Source organism: Talaromyces rugulosus, chromosome II, assembly GCF_013368755.1.
Source record: "Talaromyces rugulosus chromosome II, complete sequence".
Taxonomy (NCBI): Eukaryota; Fungi; Ascomycota; class Eurotiomycetes; order Eurotiales; family Trichocomaceae; genus Talaromyces; species Talaromyces rugulosus.
Window position 1 is genome coordinate 4,372,255 of NC_049562.1, and position 25,514 is coordinate 4,397,768.

The 25,514-nt window shown below is 48.4% G+C and overlaps 8 protein-coding genes across 8 annotated transcripts; 3 read left to right on the forward strand and 5 right to left on the reverse strand.

The window, feature by feature from the left end:
- Positions 1–1,156: 1,156 nt before the first annotated feature.
- On the forward strand, positions 1,157–2,867 carry TRUGW13939_03971 (uncharacterized protein; the record flags this gene model as incomplete). The annotated part of the gene is made up of 3 exons (XM_035487149.1): positions 1,157–1,857; positions 1,915–2,677; positions 2,733–2,867. The coding sequence occupies 3 exons, from the start codon at positions 1,157–1,159 to the stop codon at positions 2,865–2,867; spliced, it is 1,599 nt and encodes a 532-aa protein (XP_035343042.1).
- Positions 2,868–3,274: 407 nt separating this feature from the next.
- Positions 3,275–4,768, reverse strand: TRUGW13939_03972 (uncharacterized protein; the record flags this gene model as incomplete). The annotated part of the gene is made up of 6 exons (XM_035487150.1): positions 3,275–3,492; positions 3,560–4,197; positions 4,267–4,402; positions 4,475–4,592; positions 4,683–4,697; positions 4,748–4,768. 6 exons carry the CDS (start codon positions 4,766–4,768, stop codon positions 3,275–3,277), a joined length of 1,146 nt encoding a protein of 381 aa, XP_035343043.1.
- A 1,011-nt stretch (positions 4,769–5,779) lies between these two features.
- Positions 5,780–6,247, reverse strand: TRUGW13939_03973 (uncharacterized protein; the record flags this gene model as incomplete). Its single annotated transcript, XM_035487151.1, has 3 exons — positions 5,780–5,974; positions 6,100–6,169; positions 6,240–6,247. 3 exons carry the CDS (start codon positions 6,245–6,247, stop codon positions 5,780–5,782), a joined length of 273 nt encoding a protein of 90 aa, XP_035343044.1.
- Positions 6,248–6,733: 486 nt separating this feature from the next.
- TRUGW13939_03974 (uncharacterized protein) lies at positions 6,734–8,530 on the reverse strand (the record flags this gene model as incomplete). The annotated part of the gene is made up of 3 exons (XM_035487152.1): positions 6,734–6,771; positions 6,934–7,895; positions 7,962–8,530. 3 exons carry the CDS (start codon positions 8,528–8,530, stop codon positions 6,734–6,736), a joined length of 1,569 nt encoding a protein of 522 aa, XP_035343045.1.
- Positions 8,531–12,467: 3,937 nt separating this feature from the next.
- TRUGW13939_03975 (uncharacterized protein) lies at positions 12,468–15,405 on the forward strand (the record flags this gene model as incomplete). The annotated part of the gene is made up of 3 exons (XM_035487153.1): positions 12,468–13,206; positions 13,305–13,460; positions 13,514–15,405. Coding segments are annotated over 3 exons (2,787 nt in total), but the record flags the coding sequence as incomplete, so codon positions are not given.
- Positions 15,406–15,871: 466 nt separating this feature from the next.
- On the reverse strand, positions 15,872–17,071 carry TRUGW13939_03976 (uncharacterized protein; the record flags this gene model as incomplete). The annotated part of the gene is made up of 3 exons (XM_035487154.1): positions 15,872–16,004; positions 16,064–16,350; positions 16,430–17,071. 3 exons carry the CDS (start codon positions 17,069–17,071, stop codon positions 15,872–15,874), a joined length of 1,062 nt encoding a protein of 353 aa, XP_035343047.1.
- A 349-nt stretch (positions 17,072–17,420) lies between these two features.
- TRUGW13939_03977 (uncharacterized protein) lies at positions 17,421–19,152 on the forward strand (the record flags this gene model as incomplete). Its single annotated transcript, XM_035487155.1, has 4 exons — positions 17,421–17,663; positions 17,713–18,204; positions 18,260–18,415; positions 18,469–19,152. Coding segments are annotated over 4 exons (1,575 nt in total), but the record flags the coding sequence as incomplete, so codon positions are not given.
- A 305-nt stretch (positions 19,153–19,457) lies between these two features.
- TRUGW13939_03978 (uncharacterized protein) lies at positions 19,458–21,227 on the reverse strand (the record flags this gene model as incomplete). The annotated part of the gene is made up of 1 exon (XM_035487156.1): positions 19,458–21,227. The coding sequence occupies one exon, from the start codon at positions 21,225–21,227 to the stop codon at positions 19,458–19,460; it is 1,770 nt and encodes a 589-aa protein (XP_035343049.1).
- Positions 21,228–25,514: the final 4,287 nt, after the last annotated feature.

The window sequence follows — 25,514 nt, forward strand, 5'->3', positions numbered from 1 at the left end:
GTGACCAACCGCATACAACGTGCATACAAGCAAGCCCGCATGTATGACCCTGGTGTGTTGCAAGGTCACACAACTTGCCATCACATATCCGACCCAAGTGTGGTCCCACAACCTGCCATGCTGTTGTTCATGCAGGGGGGGGGGCACCACAGAAAAACGGTGAGAACCTTGTCGGCCTGGGCCCGGTGAGGCCTGTTCACTGACCGGTGGAGCGAGCGCCTGCAGCCGAAACCGGGGTAGCCTGCGAGCATCATGGTATTCATCGTTGTTGTAATCAGATTACGTCGTAGGCCAGCTGGCGCATGGCGGGATCGGAGACAACATTGACTGAGCCGTTCACGGCACAGCTGTTCGTATGATAGCAACGGAGCAAACTCTCGACGTCGCAAGCCATGGAACGAGCGCGATAGTGGGCAGACCGCCGGCGGTGCTAGCGAGCGTTAGTGAGGGGTTGTCGCGCGGTGAGTGGCCAGAGGGATCGACAAGGTCGCTAGTTGCCTGGACCAGCGCGTTAGCATTGGCGCTAGAAAACTGCTTGATGCTATTGCACTGTTGCGTCGCTGGCAGACCGGACAATAATGAGGACAGCGCAGAAACAATTCAGCATGCGGAGAGAGGGTCGGATCCCCGGACCTCAAGCCCGTCGTCGGCCGGGGACGGAAGGTGCATCGACGCTCGCGGGGCTTCCTTCCCTCCCGCCTTAAAACCGCCGTCTCCTCCTTTTTCTTTCTCTCTCTCTCTCTCTCTCTCTTCCCTTCTTGATTCACCACACAAACTCAACTTCGTTCGATCTTCTCTCTATCTGACCTTGCGAGGTCTCAGCTTCTTGCCGATCAGCTTTCCAAGCAGACAGATCGCTCTCACGAGAGTGATCATCAACACCGGCAACATTTTCTCCAACTCCCTCAACTCGTATGTTCCCTCTATCTATTTACCTCCATGGCTCTCTTCTATAGCAGTAGATGCTAACTGCCCTCAGTCGTCACCACCCGTACAACGGCGGGCGCACATCCGCTCGAGGAGGGGCGTCCGACTTTTCGTTTTACACGCAGTAAAACAGCTTACCGAAGAGAACTACAAATTTCCATTTCTTGACAATCACCCAAGAAATTTGTAGCCATCAATTCGCGGACTGTCACTCTGTCAATCGAAAAAAATGGCTCCTCACGCGAATGGAACAAGTGCTGCCTCTGGCGCTGTTGGCGGGTCGGCTGGTGAGAAGACCCCCCTCTTCACCGTTCAATCTCCGGATGTGGTCTACACTGAGGACGCGATCAAAACTCAGTATGCCTACCACACCACCGAGGTCACTCGGACCCCGGACAACAAGTTCGTTGCTGTCCCCAAGTCCCAGACCTACAACTTCAAGGTCGACCGCAAGGTCGGCAAGGTCGGTATGATGCTCGTCGGCTGGGGTGGGAACAATGGTACCACCGTCACGGCCGGTATCATTGCCAACCGCCGTGGCCTCGTATGGGATACTCGCGAGGGCAAGCGGGAGGCCAACTACTATGGCTCCGTTGTCATGGGCTCGACTATCAAACTGGGCACCGACAAGTCCGGCCAAGAAATCAACATTCCCTTCCATGACATGCTCCCAATGGCCCATCCTAATGACCTCGTCATTGGTGGCTGGGATATCAGTGGACTGGGATTGGCCGAGTCTATGGACCGTGCCTGTGTCCTCGAACCTTCCCTCAAGGATCTCGTTCGGAAGGAAATGGCCGAGATGAAGCCACTGCCTAGTATCTACTACCCCGACTTCATCGCTGCCAACCAGGAAGACCGTGCGGACAATGTGATTCCCGGCTCCAAGGCTTCGTGGGACCACGTCGAACATCTTCGCAAAGATATTCGGTAAGACATACTACACACACTCTCTCTCTCTATCACACACATGCTGACTCTGAACAGCGAATTCAAGGAAAAGAACGACTTGGACAAAGTCATTGTTCTGTGGACTGCCAACACTGAGCGTTATGCCGATATCATCCCTGGTATTAACGACACTGCTGACAACTTGATCAACGCGATCAAGTCTGGTCACGAGGAAGTGTCGCCTTCCACTGTCTTTGCGGTGGCCTCGATTCTTGAAAACGCTCCTTTCATCAACGGATCCCCGCAGAACACCTTTGTTCCTGGCGCTATCCAATTTGCCGAGAAGCACAATGCCTTTATTGGTGGTGATGACTTCAAGTCCGGACAGACCAAGATGAAGTCTGCACTTGTTGATTTCATGATCAGCGCAGGTATCAAGCTTACTTCGATTGCGAGCTACAACCATCTGGGCAACAACGATGGCAAGAACCTCAGCTCTCAGAAGCAGTTCCGGTCCAAGGAAATTTCCAAATCCAACGTGGTTGACGACATGGTGGCGGCCAACTCAGTCCTGTACAAGGAGGGCGAGCACCCCGACCATACCGTAGTCATCAAGTACATGCCCGCCGTTGGGGACAACAAGCGTGCTCTCGACGAGTACTACGCTGAGATTTTCTTGGGTGGTCACCAAACCATCAGTCTTTTCAACGTGTGCGAAGACTCTCTTCTGGCATCTCCCCTGATCATTGATCTTGTGGTCATTGCCGACTTGATGACTCGTGTGAGCTGGAAGTCAGAAGCCTCGGGAGACTACAAGGGATTCCACAGTGTCCTCAGCGTTCTTAGCTACATGCTGAAGGTAAGTTCTTTTTTGTCTAGTTTCTCGGTTTACAGGGAATTGACGTTTGTTTTAGGCTCCTTTGACACCCCCTGGAACTCCGGTGGTCAACGCTCTTGCGAAGCAGCGTGCTGCGGTCACCAACATTTTCCGCGCATGCGTCGGCCTTCAGCCTGAGTCGGACATGACCCTGGAACACAAGCTTTTTTGATGAGCTATCGACCTTTAGTGGTGGAAGGGAACTTGATTATTTGATATTTTTGCTCGCAGTCTGACCCCTAGTCATTCGTTAGATAGGAAACAACATTGAAAACGGCCAATGGCCCAATTGAGACTTTCTCAAATCAATTTATACCTGTAGATGTCTTAACAATTGTATGGATTTGTGCTAGTGTGAGGACCCTGCGGGAGTGCCTTATATATGCAATGCCCCTCCATTAGAACTAAACGTTATCAACGATCGTGTCAACTCTACGAACCATATACAAGATGGAAGAACCAACATTCAAATCCTATTGAATTACATTTCGAACTCTCGCTAATTAACTTTAATGCAACATGGAAACAAGAGAAATACAACTCTCTTTTTCTTTTTTTTTTTTTTTCCCCTTAAAAGAATTATGCTCTCGTGTCAACAACACAACGGATACAATCTCCAGCCTTCATCTGCTCAAAAGCGTCGTTGATGTTGGCGAGTTTCTCGCGGTGCGTGATGAATTCGTCGACCTTGAGCTGGCCGTTCAGGTAGTCGTCGACCAGGTCGGGCAGCTGTGAGCGACCCTTGATACCGCCAAAGGCGCATCCTTTCCAGACGCGGCCGGTGACGAGTTGGAATGCTACAGAGGTTAGTCAGACCTTTTGAAGATAGAAGAAAGAGAAAGAAAGAGAAAAAAAAAAACTCACGTCGTGTGGAAATCTCCTGGCCTGCAGCAGCAACACCAATAACAATACTCTGACCCCAGCCCTTGTGGCAGGCTTCCAGAGCAGCTCGCATAACGCCAACATTGCCCGTGCAGTCAAAGGTATAGTCGCAGCCACCATCGGTCATCTCGATGAGTTTCTCCTGCACGCTCTGACCATTCAGCTTGGTCGGGTTGACAAAATCAGTGGCGCCGAACTTGCGCGACCATTCCTCCTTCTTGTCATTGACGTCGACGACGATGATCTTGGCGGCCTTGTTCTTGACAGCACCCTGGATGACGGACAGACCGACACATCCCGCGCCAAACACGGCCAGGTTGGATCCTTCTTCGACCTTGGCGGTCACCACGGCGGCGCCGTAGCCCGTTGTGATACCGCAGCCGAGCAGGCAGGTCTTGTCGGTGCCGGCCTTTTCGGTCACGGCGACAACGGATATGTCCGCTACAACGGTGTACTGGGAAAAGGTCGAGGTGCCCATGAAGTGGAGCAGGTCCTGGCCGCGCGCCTTGAAGCGAGATGTCCCGTCAGGCATGACGCCTCTGCCCTGGGTGGCTCGGATCTTGCCGCACAGGTTGGTCTTGCCGGAGAGACAGAACTTGCACTCTTTGCATTCGGGGGTGCTATTTTGAAGCCGGTTGTTAGTATCTGGATGCTTTTCCCAGGCATGGCGAAGGACGAAGGCCACTTACTAAAGAGCGACCACATAGTCACCGGGTTTGACATTGGTCACGCCCTCTCCAACAGACTCGACCACGCCAGCACCTTCGTGGCCAAGAACGACGGGGAAGGCTCCCTCGGGATCCTTTCCGGAGAGAGTGTATGCATCTGGGAACGCGGGGTCAGCTCGAACAAGAAAAAAACCCCGGGCCTACGTGGGGGGAAATTGAGGTCACGCACCAGTGTGGCAGACACCAGTGTGATGGATTTGAATGCGGACTTCGTGGGCCTTGGGAGGCGCAACCTCGACGTCCTCGACGGACAGAGGCTGGCCAGCTGCCCAGGCGATGGCGGCCTGCTGCTGTTTTAGCTGCTGTTCTCCTTTTTTTCCGTCCGAGATCCTCCGAGTGTCGTTCAACAACTAAAATCGGCACTGCGAATAGCTTACCTTGCAAGTAATGGTCTATGGTAGTCAGCACATGTTACAAGAAGAAACGCTGGTGGCAAACTGACCTTTCCAACAGTGTCGGCCATGGTGCTGTGTGTTTTCTCTGGTTCTGTCGCAGAAGACGGGGAGACGGAAAACGAGTATGAATTGAGAAAAGGGACGGGAGCGAGATTAGAGAGCGGGCTGCAACGGACGTTATATATACTGATAACTAGGACCGCAGTGGGGAGATCGATGACATCGTGTGTTGTAAGGAGGATGAGGGGAACCTGCTCGGTGATGGTGGGGTCGACCGCCGGCACCGGTGAGGGGTTGTTCTGGTAGTATCTCTTTCGTGGATAATAATAGATAGATAGAACATTGGAGATTGAGCTATTCTAGTTATACTGATCCCCTCACGGCTTTCCTGACTCTCATGTTTCTATTGCATATAGTTCCCCGCGCAATCGTGCATCCTATCCCGTCTACTCCGTCCATGCAGTAAACCAGTGGACACAACACAGGCTGAAGACGAACGATCAATTGAGAGAAAAACAAAATATTTCATCTAGATTTACCCACGTGGCAAACACCGTGTATAAGGAGTACATAATTCTTAGGGCGTGAAAGCGTGATGCTCAATTTATCCGAATCGGGCAAGTGTTTCCCGGCGTTATCAGCGGTATCAATTTCCATCCATTGATGTTACATCAATTATTGATATTGGAGATTAAGTTTTTTTTTCTTGTCATACAACGACCTTGACCAGCATTCAACATAATACAATGCATCAATTGATATCATACAGTTAACTACAGTGCTGCTATCAAATGATGGATATATCGATATATATATCAACAATTCAAGAACTTCATGACTCTAGCCTGATATCCGAACAATGCCCAACCAGTCCTTAACAAAACAATTGATGACGAAAATTTATTGTACAAAGAGCAAAAGAGGAGACTGTTTGGCGACATTTCACCACCAGTTGCAACTGCGCTATCCAATGCTCGGTGGCATATTATTGTATCCAACCGGCAAACTGCAGCAGCGACTAGTGAATGCAAACGTGCCTTGACGACGTGATCCAAAACATACTACTATATATTATGCATTTATCGTCCCGGCAGCTGGCCGGACTGCATCATGGCCGCATTCTGTTCCTGGAACCGCTCGCCGAGCCGGGCAGAGCTCTTCAGGTATTTGTCGACACAGCGGAGAACGCATCCCTCTTCCCGGGCAACCAGGCTCTTGGTGGTGAAGTCGTTGACGCAGTCATCGAAGCAGCGCTGGACGAGACGCGAATACATCTGGAGACGTAGTTGAATAGGTTAGCCCTTTTTTCTTTTCTTTTCTTAGTTGCCAGGTTGTTCACAAATTTTAGAACATGGGCATGGCGTGACAGAAACAATCCTCTCTAAAAGAAAATACGAACCTGCATGAATTCCTTCATCTGCTTGCTCTCCATACGAGTAGCCAGCTCACGCTGTTCCGAGGCATTGAGTCTGCAGAAAAATTATTTAGCACGCGACGTCATTGTTTTTTTTGGCGTCGCCAGTCGACAGCACAACGCACCCTTCCATGTTGATGGTTTTGAATATGTGGAGGAGATTGGACGTAAAAAGGGATCACGAATTGATAATAATGCAAACAAGTATTCTGACCGCGGGTTTCTCCTTGTTCTTCGATCGCCAGCGCTGGAGCTTCGGGAGAGCTCGTTCTCTTTCGGCGCGGAAGAACTGCGGCCCGAGTCACATGACTGTCTGTGCCAAGAAACACCTGCTTGGTCACGTGAACTCTCTACATCTCGAATGAGGAAAGTTTTGTGTCGGTCTTTCTTTTCCTTGACTATTTCTGAATTAAGAGGCGACAACTATGTGGGAATCAGTTAAAGAAACTGATGTGAAATTATATTTGTAAGATGTTTTAGTTTAATATGTGATAAGAAAATACTTAGATTAAGACGAGGCCAGTAGGAAACGCGGAGTACACCCATCCATGGAATGAGGTAGTCTGCACTCGAAATTGGTTTGAAGAGTCTTTTACGGCATCATCCTGCTATTCCTAGACTAATTCAACTTCTTGTGTCCAGCCTTGACCGGGTGGCCTTAAAAAAATTGACAATATTCCGTTCTCGAACTGGTGTACTACATAGCGTCTTGAAAAATACCAAAACCATATTTGGCCCTGGATCGTGTAACTGACGGAGAAAAAGCCGGTCGAGTAAAGAAGTCTCAATTGGTGCTTGAATATATAGAGATCGCCTTACAGATTGGTCGTCTAGTACTTTCAAGATCAAAAACCTGCGCATGATCCAACTGTTCATACCACAGCAGCTCAAGTCCCCGTCCAACCCAGGGCCTGGTTTTCCATGCTCGTGCTGTTTCTTTGCCAATTGATCGGGATTCTTCTTCTGATGAGCCCATCAAGTACCGCGCCACCGATTCGGTATCCACAATCAAATCCTTACCACCTAAGACAACGGTAACATTTCTACCCTCCTGCTGGTTTTCTTTGTCCTTGATCCCGAGGTCCTCCTTCCAAATGATGTTGTCAGACCAGGAGAATCTTTTTGCCAACGTATGCGCAACTCCTATGTCTTTGCTCCCGAAATACCAGAGCTGGTATTCATTGGCGCGTGCTGGCTCGCGGGCTATAAAGTTATATGCCACGTCAGGCAAGTGCAGGAGGAATGCGACCGGATCAATAAAGACCATAGGTCCAATGAGCGGAGCAGCCCGATCAGACTTGAGGAGGTGTGAAGCGATTACGGAACCGTAAGAGTGAGACACAAGCACGAATCTGCTCCACCCATGATACGACATAATCTCCATAATCTCGTGAATCATCACCTCCTTTGCTAGAGCCGGATGAGTGATCCGCGAACTTATTGGCATGATCTCAAGTGCGATGATGCCCACCTCACCGTCGTCGTCGTGGGTCGCTCCGGTCTCCAGTTCCCTGTTAAGGTCCCGGAGGAAACCCGTGTAAGGGTATAGCCCAACCCCGATGCCATGTATGAATAGTACGGGGAGACGTTTCTTGGATGTATGCCGTCGATGCCAGTACGTGAGATGCCGCGCCGGGGATCGATACGCCGTGAGTATCGTGGGAGGGCGAAATGGAAAAACGGTAAAAAATCGGGAGACTGAGCCGCGATAGAAGTGGAATCCATGGTATACCATCTTGCAGTACATTATTGTGTCAACCACAAAAATACACTTAAGTAAACTGAAATGTCAGCCTCATATGGTTCTACTATACATAAGAGAGGAGAGAGATAAACTGACAGTGTACCATAGTAGACTACGCTGTGAACCGCCTGCTTCATTTAGAAGCTGTCCTAGATTTTTCACATCCATCCTTCCTGGTAGCAGTTTTCGTCCAATCAGCTTCTCCATTTCTGTTGTATATGCCTCGACTTCTTCCTCATTCCGCAGGGTCTGCTTCCACGTATATCCAGGTCCGAAGAACGACCATCTGATAAATTCCTTTACGTTATCGCGCTTGATGACTTCTCCTTCTGAGACCATAAGCCACCGGCGGAGATATTTCTCTGGATTTGGCACATTCGTGCAACAACTCGTAAACAGTTTCTTTCTGGACTCCGCAGACATAGGGCTGTGGTGGATAGGAGAATTGCGGAGAGCACATCTTAGTGGTATGAAGACAGTAGTGAAGAAGACTGCCTCTGCAATAAGCCAGGTTTGGATAGGATACGGTATGCGTTCGAGATAAACTGGCAGGTGAGAGAATTGTGCGACGAGCAACTGAATGCTATATAAAATACTGATAGGTGCAATATTATGAAGAAATAGGATGCAAGTTCGAATAAAGAAGTACTCAGCAGTGGACGTTCCGATCATAGTGGTCTTTAATATCGTGATTGTATAATATCATGTCTAATAGATAATCTGGCCGTTGAGAAGACCTGGTGCAATATAGCATAAGGTAGTTATCCATAATGTAATATGGTGATTCTAATTGTAGGATTATGGGCAATTTCCCCTACAAATTTTTTCTGTCGGTCTGCAGAACCTGTTTGTTGCATGTGATTAATCACATGCCAGGTATGATGTAATAAGGCATGAAGCGGGTTAGCGCAGCCCACCACGTCTCTGGTTTTTATAATGCATAAAAGCGAATAGTACGTAGTTCCGGTGGAACCTTAAAACAGAAGTGAATAGCAAATACGCTCAGGTTCTGAATAGAGCCTTTTAGTCTCAACTAGGCAAATAAAAGTTAGACATGGAGAAGCAGGCAGCCCCCTCCCCTCGACGAATCGATGTTTACATATAGGACTTAAAACAGTTCTATAAACCACCAAAAACAATGTTCATCCTTACTATTTTTCAGGATTTCGATGCCGACTTTCGACATCCTTATTATGCATTTTGACGCCCTTTTGGTTCTGTTGAGTATCTACTTCACCACCTTCCGTATTTGGCCCTTCCCGGTGATTCTTAAGGCTGTAATATTGCTTGTTCTGACTCTGTGTGCTGGGCTCGGCTGTTGTAGAAAAACCCATCAGTTTCAAGCCAGATCTTTGTTAGGGAGACTCAAAACTAACCTTTTTGTCGTCTATCCTGTCCACCATGTTGATCGTCCGTCAAGTCATGATTGCTCGTCGACTCTACTTGCTCATTTTTGTGCTGCTCTTTAGAACTGGAATAATAGCGAACGGCCTCAGGGACAGAAGTTCCAGATTGGAGGCTAGGAAAAGATGTGTGCCGATATTTCGCTGTTGAATATAGTCGCCGTGTGGTCTGCATCTTCAGCACGAATTCGATAGATAGTATAATATATACTTTACTGTTATTCAAGACAGAATATATTAATGTACATGTAAGAGAGACATCTAAAAGCTTGTACGTTGAATTATAGTAGTAGAAATAGCCAACCTTTAGATAAATGACGTAATACCGACATCACACACAACCAGTTTGTATATGCAAAAATTATTTTGCTCTAGGGTGTATCTATATGTCTAGAAGCCTGAGACTTAGAAAACCTTGTACTGAAGTTAAATACAAGTGCAAATGAACGGGTTGTTGAACCATGCTGATGATTTTTTCAGCTACTTGGTTGGGTTTTAATTATACAGGTCTATCCGTCTTAGCATAAGTAAAAGTATATTAATAAAGTATGAGTTGGTAAAATCACTATATTTATTATGTAGTTATCTATAATACAGTATTTTGTAAATAATCTATATATTGAAGCGAGAAACCCTGCATTGCACCCGGAAGGGTGGTTTTCCGGGGCGATTTTATGAATATTTTCAGATAAAAAAGTGACAAGGAACACTCTGTCGTGCCATGCTCCTGGAAATCAACCTAGACATACATATTTCCATACCAAAGGAGCGAAAGGAAACTATTCTACGGAACGCAGGATCTTACCTCGTGCAATTACTTCCTCCCGTCCAATACGAGGGTCTTCGAAAAAGCCTGGAAGACGTTGTGGAACGAGCATGTGAGACTTGGGAATTATTCCAATATAGCGAGAGCAGGTATGAGCATGACCTCGACCCATTGGAATGGGGTGATGAAGAGTGGGAATGTTTTTCTATTTCTATACCAAGTCTTGAACCTTTATAGATCCAGATGAATGGTTGGAAGCTCATCCGTATAACGAAGCATTCTTTGGTGACTCCGAGGAGTGGATGGATCGGTAGGTGATTGATCGTAGAATATCAAAGTCAGAGATTCTCCTACTATAAGTGTATTATTAACCGTGCTTTACATGATTGGATTCTGGTATCGCAATTTTATCTTTTGGACGAGTCTTGTGTAAATGAACAGTTAATTAGGAAGCCACCTTGTTTGTGTTTGGGTGGGGGCTAAGAGCTAACTCCGCCAGGCTGAGCCAGTGAAGAATATCACCAACACCAACAGATTAGTGAATAATATTCGTATGGGAGAATTCGGCGAGAATGTTGTTCGTGCCAGGTATCAAACCATGCAGGCAAGCGGGTTTGATAAACATATGACATAATACTACCAAGTAGCAGTAATGTACATGTTAGTCACAATACGCCGACATAATAAGCTCTTCCATGCATTCCATAGTAGTACATTGGTTAACATTGAATTAGGTCGTCGTTGTCATCGTGTCAATTCCGTCGCCCGAGGGTATCGTTTCTGCCACTCGTCCTTTGTCAAGAGTTCTCTATTGGTTCTTAGGAAGTCTGTAATCTTGGTATTCAATACTGGTAAACCCTTGTCAGTCATGTTAGTTTATGTGAAGTAGAACGATGCAATGCACCCTCAACTATCATTTCCGTTCTTGCCTGGAGGGAATAGTGGTCTTTAAACTCGTGAACGAGAATTAGATCATCTGGAAGTATGGTTCCTGCTTCCATGTCAGTCCTTCATTCAAAGGGGAATAAATATGTATCTAAATGACCTTCAGGTACTGTGTATACACAGATACTTGGTCCTCGAGCGCTTCGAGTAATGCTCTGCATCATCTGAGAATTGGGCCGCATTGAAGCACCATTAGGCCCTTTCAAATAATCCAGTCAGCAACCGTCAGCGCAATTTCAAAATGGTGTGGTGCAGTTATTACTTAGACTCATACGATGCAGGGTTGTGAGCCAGTGGGCGGATCATTCCAGCCTCCGTTAGGAGATCAAATTTGCCCTGTGGTCTGACAGGGGCTGGGTGAGCGCGGAGACGAATAAACGGACCATGGTTCAAACGAAACAGCTCTTTTGGGATTTTATTAAAAGATTGGATGAATTTATTGTACATCATTTTTTTTTAGAGCGCTAGCTTGGTAGAAGAAAAGAAGAGGTCACAAGGACAAAGAAAGTTAATTTTTACTGATGTCAATGCTGTAATCTCAGCACAGACCTCTTTGTGAGTTCCTTTGGAACTCCTTTCCCTCGATGTTAACAATGCGGACTGGAAAAATTTCTACTGCATTTTGTCTATTATGGAACTGGAACGAAGGAATATTGCTGAGAAAGAAACTATGTGAGTCATTGAATATTCCTATACCCTTAAACTCGACCTAACCCGAAAAGGAAATAGAACGCTTTGCCCCCAACCGATCAATTTGGGTTTAAAATTTTTTTTTAAATTTTTTGGCCAACAATCGTTTCACTTGGTTCCACGATAAAGGATAAAATATGCGTATAAGAGCTCTTAGTGTTCTAATAATAAACCAGAGGTGCCATAGCCATCAACACGGGTACGACGCAAGCAGATGAAACATTCCGTCAAATCAATTAAACTTACCGCACGCAGACACGGAAGATGTGAAACTGGCGCCAATGCAGAGTCAACATAAATACTACTATTAACTTTAGCACGGAGTACTTTGTTACTCCATATACTCCGTACGGGGTCATGAATGCAGCCCGCTGACACGCAGGCATCTGGATAGCCAGACAGGCAGATCCTGGACCTGGATCTGAGACATTCCTGTCAAGGCACAGTATCAACCGATTTAACCCAGCCCCAAATTAATGACGACCCCTGGCAATTACAGTCCGGCGACAAAGTTCTAGAAGCGCCAGCGGTAAATCAGGACCCAGCAGGCGCTGCGAGCGGAGCAGTGCGACGCTTGGGATCCAACTGAAGCACGCCTCAGGGCCAGAACCACGGGCGGCGAGTTGACACTAGCATGGTACTAGTAGTAGTAATTAGCAGAAAGCAGAGGGAGGAGAAGAGGAGAAGAGGAACACATTATTATTGTTGGAAATTGCCAAAGTGGCAGAGTTCGTTATAGTATTGCAGTCCTGAACGTACTACAGTAGTAGGAATAAGAAGACGGAAGCAGGCTCTCAACAGACAGGCGCAGCTTCCCCGTGACCAGCCGCGCGACGACCGTCATCGTCGCGGACCTGTTCCACTGCATCAACCTCCAACTGCATCGTCCGCCATCAATCATCAATCAATAACCAGTCTCTCTACCTTTTTTTCTCTCTGCTGCTGCTCTGCTCTGCTCCAGACTCCAGTCCAACCGCCCCGGAACACCCGCACTAGCCAGGCCCTGGTCGATCATCACCCCCCAGCCTCCCTTTCTCTCCCGCCTTTCGTCGTCTCTGCCCCTCGTCAGCAATTCTCACTCACTTCCCCAAATTTCGCTTCGCCTGTCGAGTCCGTCTCAGGGCCCACGCTCTGCTTCTCTTGCTGTCGCTGTCGCTGTCGCCAGGACATCCTTCCCTTGATCGATCGCTGCGCCACGCCCTCGCCCCTCCGTCAAGACCGCTGTGCCTCGGCCTATGTCGCTCAACCTTGCCGCCTGTCGCATCTAGACAACACCGCATCTGCCCTCGCGAAACACAACCCTCCAAAGGGGGTCCCACGGGGAAGCCTGAAATCTGTTGATCTTCCCATTGTCGCACACATCGAGAGCCATCTCTGCGCCATCATGGCGACTGGCAGCTCCCAGCCGCTTGCGACACATGCAGCCATCCAGTCTTTCGCTCAGTCTACCTCCCCGCCAGAGCCCGCCGCGCCCTCGAAAAGAGACCTTGCGTCGTGGTGGAAGACCTTTAAGCGTAATAACAAAAAGGACGAGGAAACAAAAGGTACGTTTGTTATCGCCCTGTTGTTTTTTACCCGTTTGGGACATTGGCTTCCGAATCGTGTAACCGAGAATATCGCTAACCTATGCTCGCTCGTCCAGGTCGCGTCAACGGCGGCATCTTTGGCGTCCCGCTCAATGTCAGCATCAAGTATGCCAACGTCGCCATCTCCCTCACCAATGACAAGGGCGAGAGTTTCATCTACGGCTATGTGCCCATTGTTGTCGCCAAATGCGGCGTCTTTTTGAAAGAACAAGGTACGCCACCGTCTGCCAGTTCCCCCCCAGTATTTCCGGTCTAACTTCTGCAGCCACCGAGGTCGAGGGCATCTTTCGTCTGAGCGGCTCTGCGCGACGCATCAAAGAGCTCCAGGAGATTTTTGATTCGGCAGAGCGCTATGGAAAAGGCCTCAACTGGACTGGGTACACAGTCCACGATGCAGCAAACATCCTCCGTCGCTACTTGAACCAGCTCCCCGAACCCATTGTCCCCCTCGACTTCTACGAAGCCTTCCGCGAACCGCTCCGAAACCATCAAGCACAGGCCGTCGGAAGCACCGAGTCAAAAGATGAATCTGGCGATTTCGATTACGAAAAATCCGTCGCAACCTATCAACAGCTTATCCGGGAACTCCCCCCGCTGAATAAACAATTACTCTTGTATATTCTCGACTTGCTCGCAGTCTTTGCGTCCAAATCGGAAAAGAATCGCATGACCTCGGCCAATCTGTCTGCCATTTTCCAGCCAGGCTTATTATCGCATCCATCTCATGACATGGCCCCCAATGAATATAGACTGAGTCAGGATGTTTTGATTTTCCTGATCGAAAACCAGGACAACTTCCTGTTCGGCATGAACGGCACGGCCTCGGACCCCCAGACTGTGAAGGAGTTCCAAAGCAATGCCGCTACTACGCCGTCCCGATCTTCAGGATTGCGTCGCTCGGCGTCGAATGCCAGCGGTGGCGCCGATAGCCTGCGAAAATACGAGGCCCTTCGTCGAAATGTGTCCGTCTCATCTCGAAACTCTGGGAATACACAAAGCCCCGGTACGCCGACGTCAACCACGAATACAGTGAAAAGAAGCAACACTGTTCCCTCGAAAAGATCACCCGCCTTGATCACTCCAAAACGTGCACACGGCGAGCCGACCACCCCGACATCGTCCGGATTGCCTCCTACGATCGAAACAGAGCAGGTCGTGCACCATCCCACTGAGCTTCTCACACCTACAGTCCAAGACGCCGGCAACTCTGCGGATGCTGCTTTATCTGCACAACTCACGCCAGAGCAAGTCTCCGAGCGTTCACAATTTTTGGAACCCGTGCCGAACGCGCCCAACGTGGTCGTTACTCCTACCAAAGAGCGCAAACTATCGAGCTTCTTTACAAAATCTCCGCCAGCTAATTCGGAACACAAAGAAACGCGCCAACCGAACCGCCTTAAGAAAAAGCGAATTCCAGGTAGCGCCAATGCCAGTGCTCAAAGCTCTAGCCACTCCCTTAACAACGCTGCAGTGAACGATTTTACACTACTGCAATCAACATCGCAAGCGCCGACCCCAGTACCAGCATCCTCAAACGAAGGCACGCCGACGATACCAGAGACCGAGCCCGTTCCGCCTGTGACTGAAGGTAGTCACCACCACCATCAAGTGTCGGAAAGTACAATAAAACCGCATCGCTCCCGGTCTCCCTCGATGCAATCAAAGACGTCTTATACAGATCATTCAGAACTAGACCAAGGCGAGGATTCTTTGAAGAAGGAACATCGACGAAGCTGGCGCTTCCCTCTTTCCAAGCACAACGACCAGCCTACATCTCCGCCGTTGGTCGGGTTGAACTCCGGCGCCGAATTCAGCACGAGCTCCATTGGCAGCTCTACTCATCCTCGTAGCTTTGCCAACGACTCGCACGCTCCTAGCACAGATGTTACGTCGACGCATGACACAGATGTCGGGAAACCCGTCAGCAGCACGCGCGATGGCGCATTATCCCCAGAGCCCGAAAAACGCAGTATATTTGACAAGATCAAGGCCAAGGTTGCGCCCAAGAAAGACGGAAGTGACCGCGCAAAGAGCCCATCACGGGCTGATTTGCCTGTTACGAGTGAGCCTCTGCCGGAAGAAAAGGAGCCGCAAGAACAGCAACCAACAGATGTTGAGAACAGCAGCGCACCTGCTGCCACTGAGGAGCCCAAATAACCATTTGGACCTTTTTCTTTGTTTCTTTCTCTCTCTCTCTCTTTGAAGTCTTTGCCCTAATACCCCGGTGTCTCTTAAGTTGTTTTTCCTCCCCATTCATCAGACTAAACTTCTCTTTTGTCTTCCACGGCCTTTTCTTCGATACCTTTTGTCCTGTGAGATCTTGATACCGCCATGATTTTTTTTTCTCTTTTTTCTTTTTTTCTTGTTTTATATGTCTATTGTTGAAACGCGTACAGTGAGTGACGTGGATAACTGTGGAGTGTTTTTCTTCTTCTTTTATTTATTATTATCTTTTTTTTCTTGTGTGAGCGATAAATCATCATTACCATCTAGGCTGGACTTCATCAATAGCCTTGGCGTTGGCTTTATATCTATCATTACTATTCAGGAATTAAACCAGACTTTCCTAAGACTGTTTTACATATGATACAGTATCTGTAGATTTTTGGGTGGTATATCGAGATCATACTGACGGCGCATTAAACTCGACCCTTTTGCCGTATACCAGAGGCGTCCTTGCAACCAGCTGGCCAACGGCATAGCCCAGATATGCACCTGTTAGCACTGTAATGGGGAATGCCTGCCACGGACGGTCCCTACAATCGATAGTCAGTATTACTGCTACTAGGAGAAGAAGTGGGGGGGGGAAACATACCAATCCAAAGGAATAGGCACCGCACCCAACCACGCTCCCACACATACCCCCAAAGCACCGCCCCAGACCGCATCGGCCGGACGCTGAAACGCCCACACCTGTTTCCAGACCGTGCCATCGACGCCGTGCGCATACACCAGCGGTGTAACCGATAAAAGAGCCATATGCGCAGCACAGAGGAGAGTGTGGGCATTGTGTGTTGAGAAGGGAGCGCCGAAGAGGATGAGGAGAACTGCTAGGATGGGCGTGCCGAGGAGGAAGGTCAATGTGAGGGAGAGGAATGCCGCCTATATCATTATCATCAGGGATTGAATTAGCATTGTGGTTTTTGAGTAGAGTAAAGAGGCGGGGGTAGGGGGGACGAACGGTCAGTTTCTTGAAGATAGCATCTTTCTTGGAAGACGCGTGCGCGTGCTTCTTTCGATACGGAGTTTTGGTCGTCTTGGCCACTGTGTTTCCGCCCGCAGCAGCTGGTGTAGATGGTGTGGACGGTGTTGTTGTTGTTGCTGTTGGTGCCGAAGGCGACGAAGCCTTTTTCCCGGCCTCTACGCCCGCGCCATCAACATTTCCTGTTGATCCGGCCTGCGGCAAACAGGTCACGACGTAGGCAACCTGCAAGACAGTAAAAATGGGTAAATCGCTCAGTAGCGTCGAGACGGGGTCGGCCACCAGGGCCGGGAATCGCACGGCGTATAGAGCGAGTAAGACAGCTGGATGGACGTGCGAATACGTTTGGGCAGCCGGGGTGGACCGGATGTCCACCGGTGGCGGGTCTGCGGCGGTGGTGGCGGTAGTGGTGGGTTTTGGTGGTGTTTCGAGGAGGGACTGGGGAGCTTTGCTTGTTGTGGGCATTTCGTCAGTTAGCTCTGCTGGTGAGGCATTGATGTGATCAAGAGAGTAGACGAGTTGTTGTTGTGAAGCCGGGAGGTTTGAAGCCGAGTGGATCTCGGTTGACGCCGATTGGCCGACACGACAGCTCACTAGAATAGATAGAACGTTGGACCTCATACGTGCATGTGATTTTAAATTCAATTTAAATATAGATATATATTTATATACTAGCTAATTAATGATAGTCGAAATTGAAATGCTGCCCGACAGCATCAATTGATGCAACACTTGAGTGTACTAGGCATAGTATCATTACATGCACCCATAATATTCAAGGTCAACATGTAACATTGAGCTGACAATTAATTGATAATTATAGATACGTACATCAGCGTTGGATGTATCAATTGATACACCAGCTAAAAAATAACCAGCCCTATAACATAATTGAATGGCAGACAGTAAGTTACAAAGTACCTATAGTAAGTACTATGCACGGCGCGGAATACTTCTGCTTCCGGAATAGCGCCATCCTCGGGGCCTATATGAGTCCCAAACTACATGGGAGTTTATGCACCCCGAATATACTGCGGGCACCCCCGCTGATCACTATATCTATCAAGCAAACCCTTGCTCCAATCCTCAACCCCTTATTCCCGAAAGAGACACATTTCACGCCCTGCATTTGTCTATACAAAATGGTTGGCGTTCCGAGCTCCAAGGCGTGTATAACTTGCCTAAAGCGGAGAAAACGAGTATACAACCACCAGTACCTACTACGTATCAAGAAATTACAAATACTGATATTAAGCTTTCAGTGTGACTTACGAAAACCCACCTGTGGGCAATGCGAAAGACTCGGAATCGAGTGCGCCGGATACACAAAGGAGCGCATCTTCGTCAACACTACGAAGCAGCGCTCTACAGTATCCCACAAACCCGCAGCAACAACAATCACACTTCCAGACACGCTGGCACGCTCAGCCAGCGAGAGCCGGTTCATTGGCAATTTCTGGTCTGCGTATCTGCCTAATGGCCGAGCGTTGTCGTCTGGTGCAGTGCAAGACACTCTTGGCGGGTGGACGAATACGATCCAGGAATTGTACCCGACGGACGCTACGCTGAAAAAGGCGGTTTTGGCGCTATGTCTGGCGAGTTCTGGTAGGGCTGAGGGGATGCAGTGGATGACGGACGAAGGGCTGAGGCTCTATGTTAGCGCGCTGCAGGAGATGAAAGTGGCGCTGAAGAGGCAGTCCAAGGCGAAACAGGACGCTATTCTGACTACTGCAAGGGTGTTTAGTTTACACGAGGTGATTCTCCTCCACCTCTAAATGTTGCTAAATTTCTAGGTTCTAACCTTGTTAGGCAATGCATGGTGCCGATGATAGAGATGAATCAGCGCAAGCATCAAGCTGGAAAGCGCATATTGCAGGGGAACTAGCAATTCTGATCGAGAGAGGACCAGGCCAGTTTCGACAAGGCCATGCTCACAATCTTTTCATCTACGGAAGACTACATTTGGTAAGCCCACTATCTATTCTATAACTTTGCGTGCAAGCCCTAATTCCGACCAGACAGTTTTAGCAATTAGATCGAGGAAGAAATCAGTTTTGAGTACCCCCGAGTGGAAGATAATTCCCTGGGAACTCCATGCCAAGACCCAAAAAGATAGACTTTTGGACATACTCATTGAAATCCCCACTCTGCTGGAAGAGAGCGACTTGTTGTTACGTTCCTCCAGTGATGAGACACAAGAAGACAAATACTACAGGCGGCAAAGACTCATAGACCACTGCTGGCTCTGCGACGAGCAACTAACTGCGTGGCACGAAACAGTGACCATATATAAAAACTCGCAGCCGTTCAACAATGCCCAAGAGTCCATCTTGGTCGACACAATGGATCTGGGCTCCGTCCATCTCATGACCCTGTACTGGTCGAACTGCATTCTTTTGTACAGCGTTCTGCGCCAGGCAATTGGGCCGGAAAGTAAGCTTCTTCCAGAGCGAACAGATATCAAGACGTATTGCCGGAAAATAGTCAGGGCGATGCCCATCTTTTTCCATCCGGCCGTCGGGGCCTTTCGAGCTTATCTCTCTACATTTCCAATGTATGTGGTCATACTGCATCTTTATGTTTTTGGAGAAGAAGAGAAGAAAGCCGAGCTGAAGATGTTGGAAGATTGTTACGATACGCCAGAAGGTATGACAGTTGGACGCTTTATGAAAAGCGTCGAGCTCGAGGCTTCGAGAACCTAAAAATTTTATAGGTTTGACTTGTATTTTACTAATGTTTCAATGCTACCAAACATGTAATTAATCGAATAAATAGAATATATTCAATGTCATTAACAAACGCCAGCCCGTGAACTTGGTATCTATGTAGAGCCGCTGAAATATGAAAATATAAGCATAAAAGATGGTAATGATATCGCAAGGAAAATTTGAAATTCTCTCCAGGAGACGCTTGAAAACAAAGAGAGGTGTGAGGGATCCCTATGTACAGATTTGTGAGATGGTATAAATACGGGCCGGCAGGAGAAGGAAAAAGGGAATAATTGCAATTAAAACATATTGGCAGCCGTGTTTCGTGAAATTCTCTTCTCAGCGTCGGACCTGGACTGGTTGTAGGGGCTATCCCACTGTCGTGGCTCCGAATTCTTGGTATCGGTACTTGCCTGCGAGTCCTTTCGAGGCGAACTCGGAGTTCTTCGTCTCCGAAATCGTCCATCATCAGAGTCAGGACTAGGGATAGGGTAGAGAGTACCCGGCGGGGATGCAGGCAAGCCCGACGAACGCCGTAAACTGTGCATTTCTTCTTGTAGCAGTGCTACTTGGCTCTCTAGGGCTTTTCGTGCCGTTTGCTCTCGTCGAACCAGAGTCACAAGAGCACTATACTGCTCGATGGATATGCTATGCAGGTTGGAAGATGAAGCTGTTTGCCAAGGAGGTGGCTGGCTAAAAGCCACACTTGGCCGTAATGTCGACGTACTGATTGGGCGCCCATTCCCACCAAACGAGGCAGAACTCTCAGATGAAGTCTCACTGGCAGCGCATAGTTGATCGCGATAGGCGGCTATGTTTTGTGTCGTCAGTATTGCTTTTTCAGGCGTATTTTCCGCCGTCTTGGTAGATCGATCATTCCTGCTTCCTTGCATCTTTGCAATCGCAAACTCTAAATCGATGAGTTTGACCTCTATAGTCGTCAACCTCTGGTCGACACTAGCGTCGGGATCCGCCATGTTGGCTATCAAGCTTTGAACTTGAAATGGGGGCGGTTCCATTTCGTCAGAGGGTGTTGCATCTCCCTCGTCAGCACCCGGCGTCTTGTTGTCTCTAGGTGGGTCGACCTCGTTATCCGGCGTATCTATGGTGTCATGGTAGTTATCCGCTGTGACATGGTCGTGCGGTTCCAGTGCACTGTTTCGCCAGTCTTTGGTTTCGTTGGCTTCTTTGGTTTCCTTGCTGCGCCGCCTCCATTGTATAGGCGACATGCGGTGACGTCGTATCAAAGCCTGAAGGTCGTCGGCACTGCGCGATCGTCGATAAGCTCTTCGAGTACGTAGTGATTGCGTATCGCCGTTGTCTCGCCTATCGGTGATGGCACTTACTGTGCTCATTGCACTGACTGGTCGCGTGCTGATGGGGGAAATGACTGATAGGGTTCGTTCTCTTGTGTTGCCGTCGTCGTCAGATAGAACCAGGCTGGGCAAAGTAGCTCTCCGTCGAACGGTATATGGAATATCGAATTTGCTATCCTGAGCGATACCGTCGGAAGATGTGGACGAGAGGCGACTAACGGCCAGGGTTCTTTTCTGGTTTGACGCAGAGGGCGATATGTTGGAGTTACGAGAGCGTGCTTTTCCTATTGAAATCGGATCAGGAGCGCCGGCTATGTTATTGCTCCTTTCTATTCTCATCGGCAATGGATCGTCGTCGGTTTCGTCTCCTTCCAGGATGCTCTGTCTCTTTTTCCCAAAAATCTTACGCATCACAGTCTTCAAGGTGCTGCCTCGCCGACGGTGTGAAAGCGATTCGTGGGAGGTATGAGAAGAGACCGAAACCTGGTGTTGGTGGTGGTTTTGGTGAGATATAGTGCCCCGATATGGTACTTGTTGCTGCGTAGGTACAGAGGTCACCCGGGGAGGCTCCCGGGAGGGAGGAACAGGTAGAGCAGTGAAGGTCGGTTCTGACGACGATAACGCCTGTGAAGAAGAGAATGTGTTGTCTCTTTGTAAGAATGGATTTGGCTGGGACATGTTCATGCCTCCTGGGTAAGTTCCGCTTCCAACTCGCGAGGAGTTCGGGATGACAACTGAGGCGGTCTGTGACATTTGAGAACACACGACTGTATTTTTCCTTGAATGCTGAAAATCACACCAAAGTTCAAAATAAATCCATAGTAATCAAAATAGGACCGGCAGTTTGAGAAGGTTGTTGGCCGAGACTAGTAGTCGACGATAGGCGAGTGAAAGGGGTTTTTTTTAAAAAAGTAAAATAAAAAAAAATAAAAAATAAAATATGATGCTTCGAAGAATCAAAAGCAGTAAACGACAGTGGTTGAAGCAGCCGGGATAAAAGCTTCTCGGTGTCAATTGGTCAAGGCAAGCGCTGCATGCAGGCGAGAATGAGAACAAGGTCTGAGGGCGCTATTCGCACCGACTCGACTGTTATAAAAACCCGGTTCCTCATGCAGATGGACTGTGCAAGATCGCTCTCCAAATGCACAAACCGGACATGTTATTATTATTCACTTCCTGCAAGCTGTGTAGGGGTTCCCGTAAGGCGGCCGGAGGGATAACGAAAGACGGGACGGCAAATGAGGGGAGAATCCGAGAACGAAGGGCTGACTGGTGCGTCTTTTCGAACAAGGGAGTAGAAGAGAAGAAGGGTAATACAAGAACGAGTGTGATTCCCTATTGGGTCCTGCGCAGAGCCAGCAAACGTGGGCGTCTTTTTCAGCAGTAGTAGTGGTGGTGGTTTGTGGTGGTGGTCGTGGTTGTGCAGGTTCAGATGGGAAAGAAGCTCGGTTGGGCCGGGCCTCGATAACAAGCGCGATATCAAGGCAGAAGCGGAGACGGCAGCTGCAGGGGCGTGCAGACGAAACACCGTCCGTGCCGCCGTCAGCAGGGCCGGGACTGGTCAGCCACTGGCTGCCGAAGTCACTTGACTGCTAGTTTGCTCGCTAGCTGCCCACCAGCTCCAGCTGCCAGCATGCAGAAGACAACTAGTTTGTCCAAGCCCAGCAGCAAGGTTTGGCCAGTTTGTTTTCTTGTTGATGCGTTGCTCTTCTCTTCAGGCCCCAAAGCTATACTTTCATGTGCAAGTCCGGAAGCTCGCGGCTAAAGTTGCCTGCGCCCGGCATTTCGCAGGAACGAACCATGGCGCGCGCCCGGGAGGCTGTCGGGAGATCAATCTAGCGGGCCCGTCCCAGCAAAAAGCAAAGAGGGGAACTCGGCACGGCAAGGAAGGTGGGTCCAATAAATCACAAACAATCAATAGTGGGGTCTCGCCGGCCCAGGTATCCAATGGTAACGTGCTGCGCATGGGCCGCGGCCCACAGCGGCCCACCTGGCGCCGAGTCTAAGCCATGCTGTATTAGTCTAGCTTCTTGTGAACTAGTGCGGTTATGGTGAAACTGTACCACATGGGCCACTAGCCCCACCGCCTATTACTATTTAGTATTCACCGCCAGGCTGTCGCGGTGTGCATCGTTGGGCTTCGATTAGCTCTTCTAGAAAGCTGCGAGTCATCATCGGTCGTCTGAGTTGGCCACCAACAAGAAACAATATTGCTGACTGGCTGGGTCGCCGTTGGGTTGGACATCATCATCATCGCCACACCCAGCTGAACGCGTGGTAAGGCGGCTATTCGGATTTCGTATCTCGTAGCTCGGAGCAGGTACCTTCGCGGGCCTAGCCACCGCATCTAATCACAAACTGGCGCCGGGTTAATAGCAACTTAGCTCTAGATTGGCTATCAGGCACTTATTCTATCGAGTAATAATTTGCACGACTAACTACGTCAAAAACTCCACGGGAAGTTGCCTTTGCCGTCAAAGCTTGAAAGCGGGGACCCAGGTTTGAAGCTTTGCAGTACGCAGTTAGTCTGGCTGCGGAGGCTGTGGAGATCCTGATATGCTCTGCAATTTACTTCAAACAGGCTTCAAAAATTCCTATTCGCGTGTACTGCTACCTTTTTTTTTCAAGCATTTACTTGGTTTTCTGGACACCGGCACAAGGTTGCATGCGGAAAACAAGGCGTTGGCTGAGAAGGAAGATGCTGACACACTGCCCAACATCATGGTCAAACCTTGTTTTGGTCCAACAATGACACAATTGTCGCTGATATGACTGATATGCTCCGATGGTGTGCCAGCTCAGCCGGGCTAGCTTTCTCTGGGAACCATTATTATTCGTTCTACCCTGCTTACCATCATCGTATGTCTCACTCAGCCAGTCTGAGCTCAAGGCAAGCTAGCCACGTCACTTTTATTTTACGTATCAAACCTGGAGCCTGACATGGAATATGGGGTGTTCAAAAAAATACTTGGAATGTTAGTCATACGTGCAACAAACCGTTCTGCCTCGTTTGCAGATCATGAGAAGCCACACAGCTCGATCGGCCTAGATCGCACTAAACAAAGAGCCATCGCGATGGCTTTTTTAAACTTTAGATCTAAAGTCAGTATAGAGAATTAGTATGGAATAAGCTGTTAAGGCTGAAACAGGATATCCTTTGTTAATCAGGGTTAATCTCCGGACTAGGAATAATAAATAGCTCTACCAGGTGTTAATTTCTATACAATAAAGTTCAGCCGTATAACGATATAACCGGAGAGCTTTTCATCATCTAGTTTTATGGTTTCGTCGGCACATCTCTGTAAATAATACTTGACTCCAACGTTGAATCGGAGAGAGTAGTAACAAGTAGTAGATTTAGTAATGATGAATTCTGCACTATCAGTCTGAATATGAAAAATCCAATATGGACTTGTTGGTACCATTAAAGCCACGCTGCTTTTCGATACAGGGTTCTTGCCTGATAGCCCTAACCCTAATAACCCTAAGACTTGAAACGGCGCATGAATCAATCTTGTTTTAACATTCCAAAAAAAATAGCTGGAACAACTGACCAAACGCTGCATATATTATTAAAAGCAAACAATAAAATAAAGGAAACACACTGTAATTCTACCCCACTGTCTAGTATCAAAAGTCAACGTCTGCTGATTCCTGGGGCATCAACTGCCGCGATAAACACCAGGGCGCAGTCGAGTCCCCGTGGTCGCGCTCCATTTTTTATTCTTCTTTAATCTCTTATTTTTTGCAATGTGATTCTTATTGTAGGGAAAAATTATTCAAATGATGCTGGCAGAACATGGCTTTAAGTACTCATGACAGCCGTCACACCGAGCAGCCAGTCAGATGATGGCAGTCACCGCGATCAGTCACAAGCAAAACTGACATCAACCACAATAGACAGAAATCAAACAAAAAGTGTCGAATAACCACTTAAAAAGGATTTTCAATTAATATATAGACATTACCATGTCGCAAACATCTATTCTGCGGCATCAACAGCGCAAAGATGGTCTCATTCATTGTTCCCCCGGCCAGTCCGCCTCGGACCCTGATCGGCCAGCCTATCATCGGCTGCTACAGCAGATCTAAATATCAAAAATCTCAGTCGTCCAGGTACCCTCCACCGAGCTACGATAATCGGCGTGTACGTGCTTCCTCGCGGAGAGAGATGCCGGCCGAGCGCATTCCGGCTTATGTTACGGGGTATTCGTCGCGTTACAACGACGGCTACTATCCTCCTTCATACAATAACTACAATAGCTACAGTGGCTATAATGGCCATAGCAGCTACAACAACTACAATAGTTATGATACCTATCGTACTAGTAGTACCTACAATACCCATGGCTACCCAGACAAAAGCCGTCTCAAGTCCTTTGGGGAACGAGTTCGTCGCTCACCGAGACGCGACCTGATGGATCTGATGGAATACTGTTTGGATGACGATGATGAAATATCGGAATGCACCAAATACCGTTGCAGATATTATTACTGAATTTCAGTGTTGGTAAGCCTGGTGGATATTAGACAGCAAGCATAAACGCCGGTGCTAACGTATTTCCATTGCAGACTACCCACACTCACTATTTCCTTTGTTGCGCATATCCATCAATCAATTGATATTTATACGTTAGACGTGAAGCGGGCGCAAATATTCCGGTCGAGGTCAATGCCAACCCGTTGATATAGTTGAACAAATTGATATCTGGCTTTTGAAGATTGCAAGTGATATCTTGCCATTTGCTTCGGTTATGAGGGTATATACATGTCATGTAATAGTATTATAGATAGTTTATTTTCCGCGTTGATTGTGAATTTATCTTTGCTAGAAGTCATCTTCTGTAGTTTTCTCGTACCTGAGGTTGCAACGGAATGAAAAGATATAAATGATATCTTAACCAGGTATATCCCGAACCCAGGAGTCTAGTGCCGTAGCCTAGTGATGCGTATTCGCAACCCAGGAGTCTTCTATGTCGAATCATAATGCTCAAGATCTGACAGCGCAGACGGCTGTAGCAGATCAAAATCTGTCCCAAC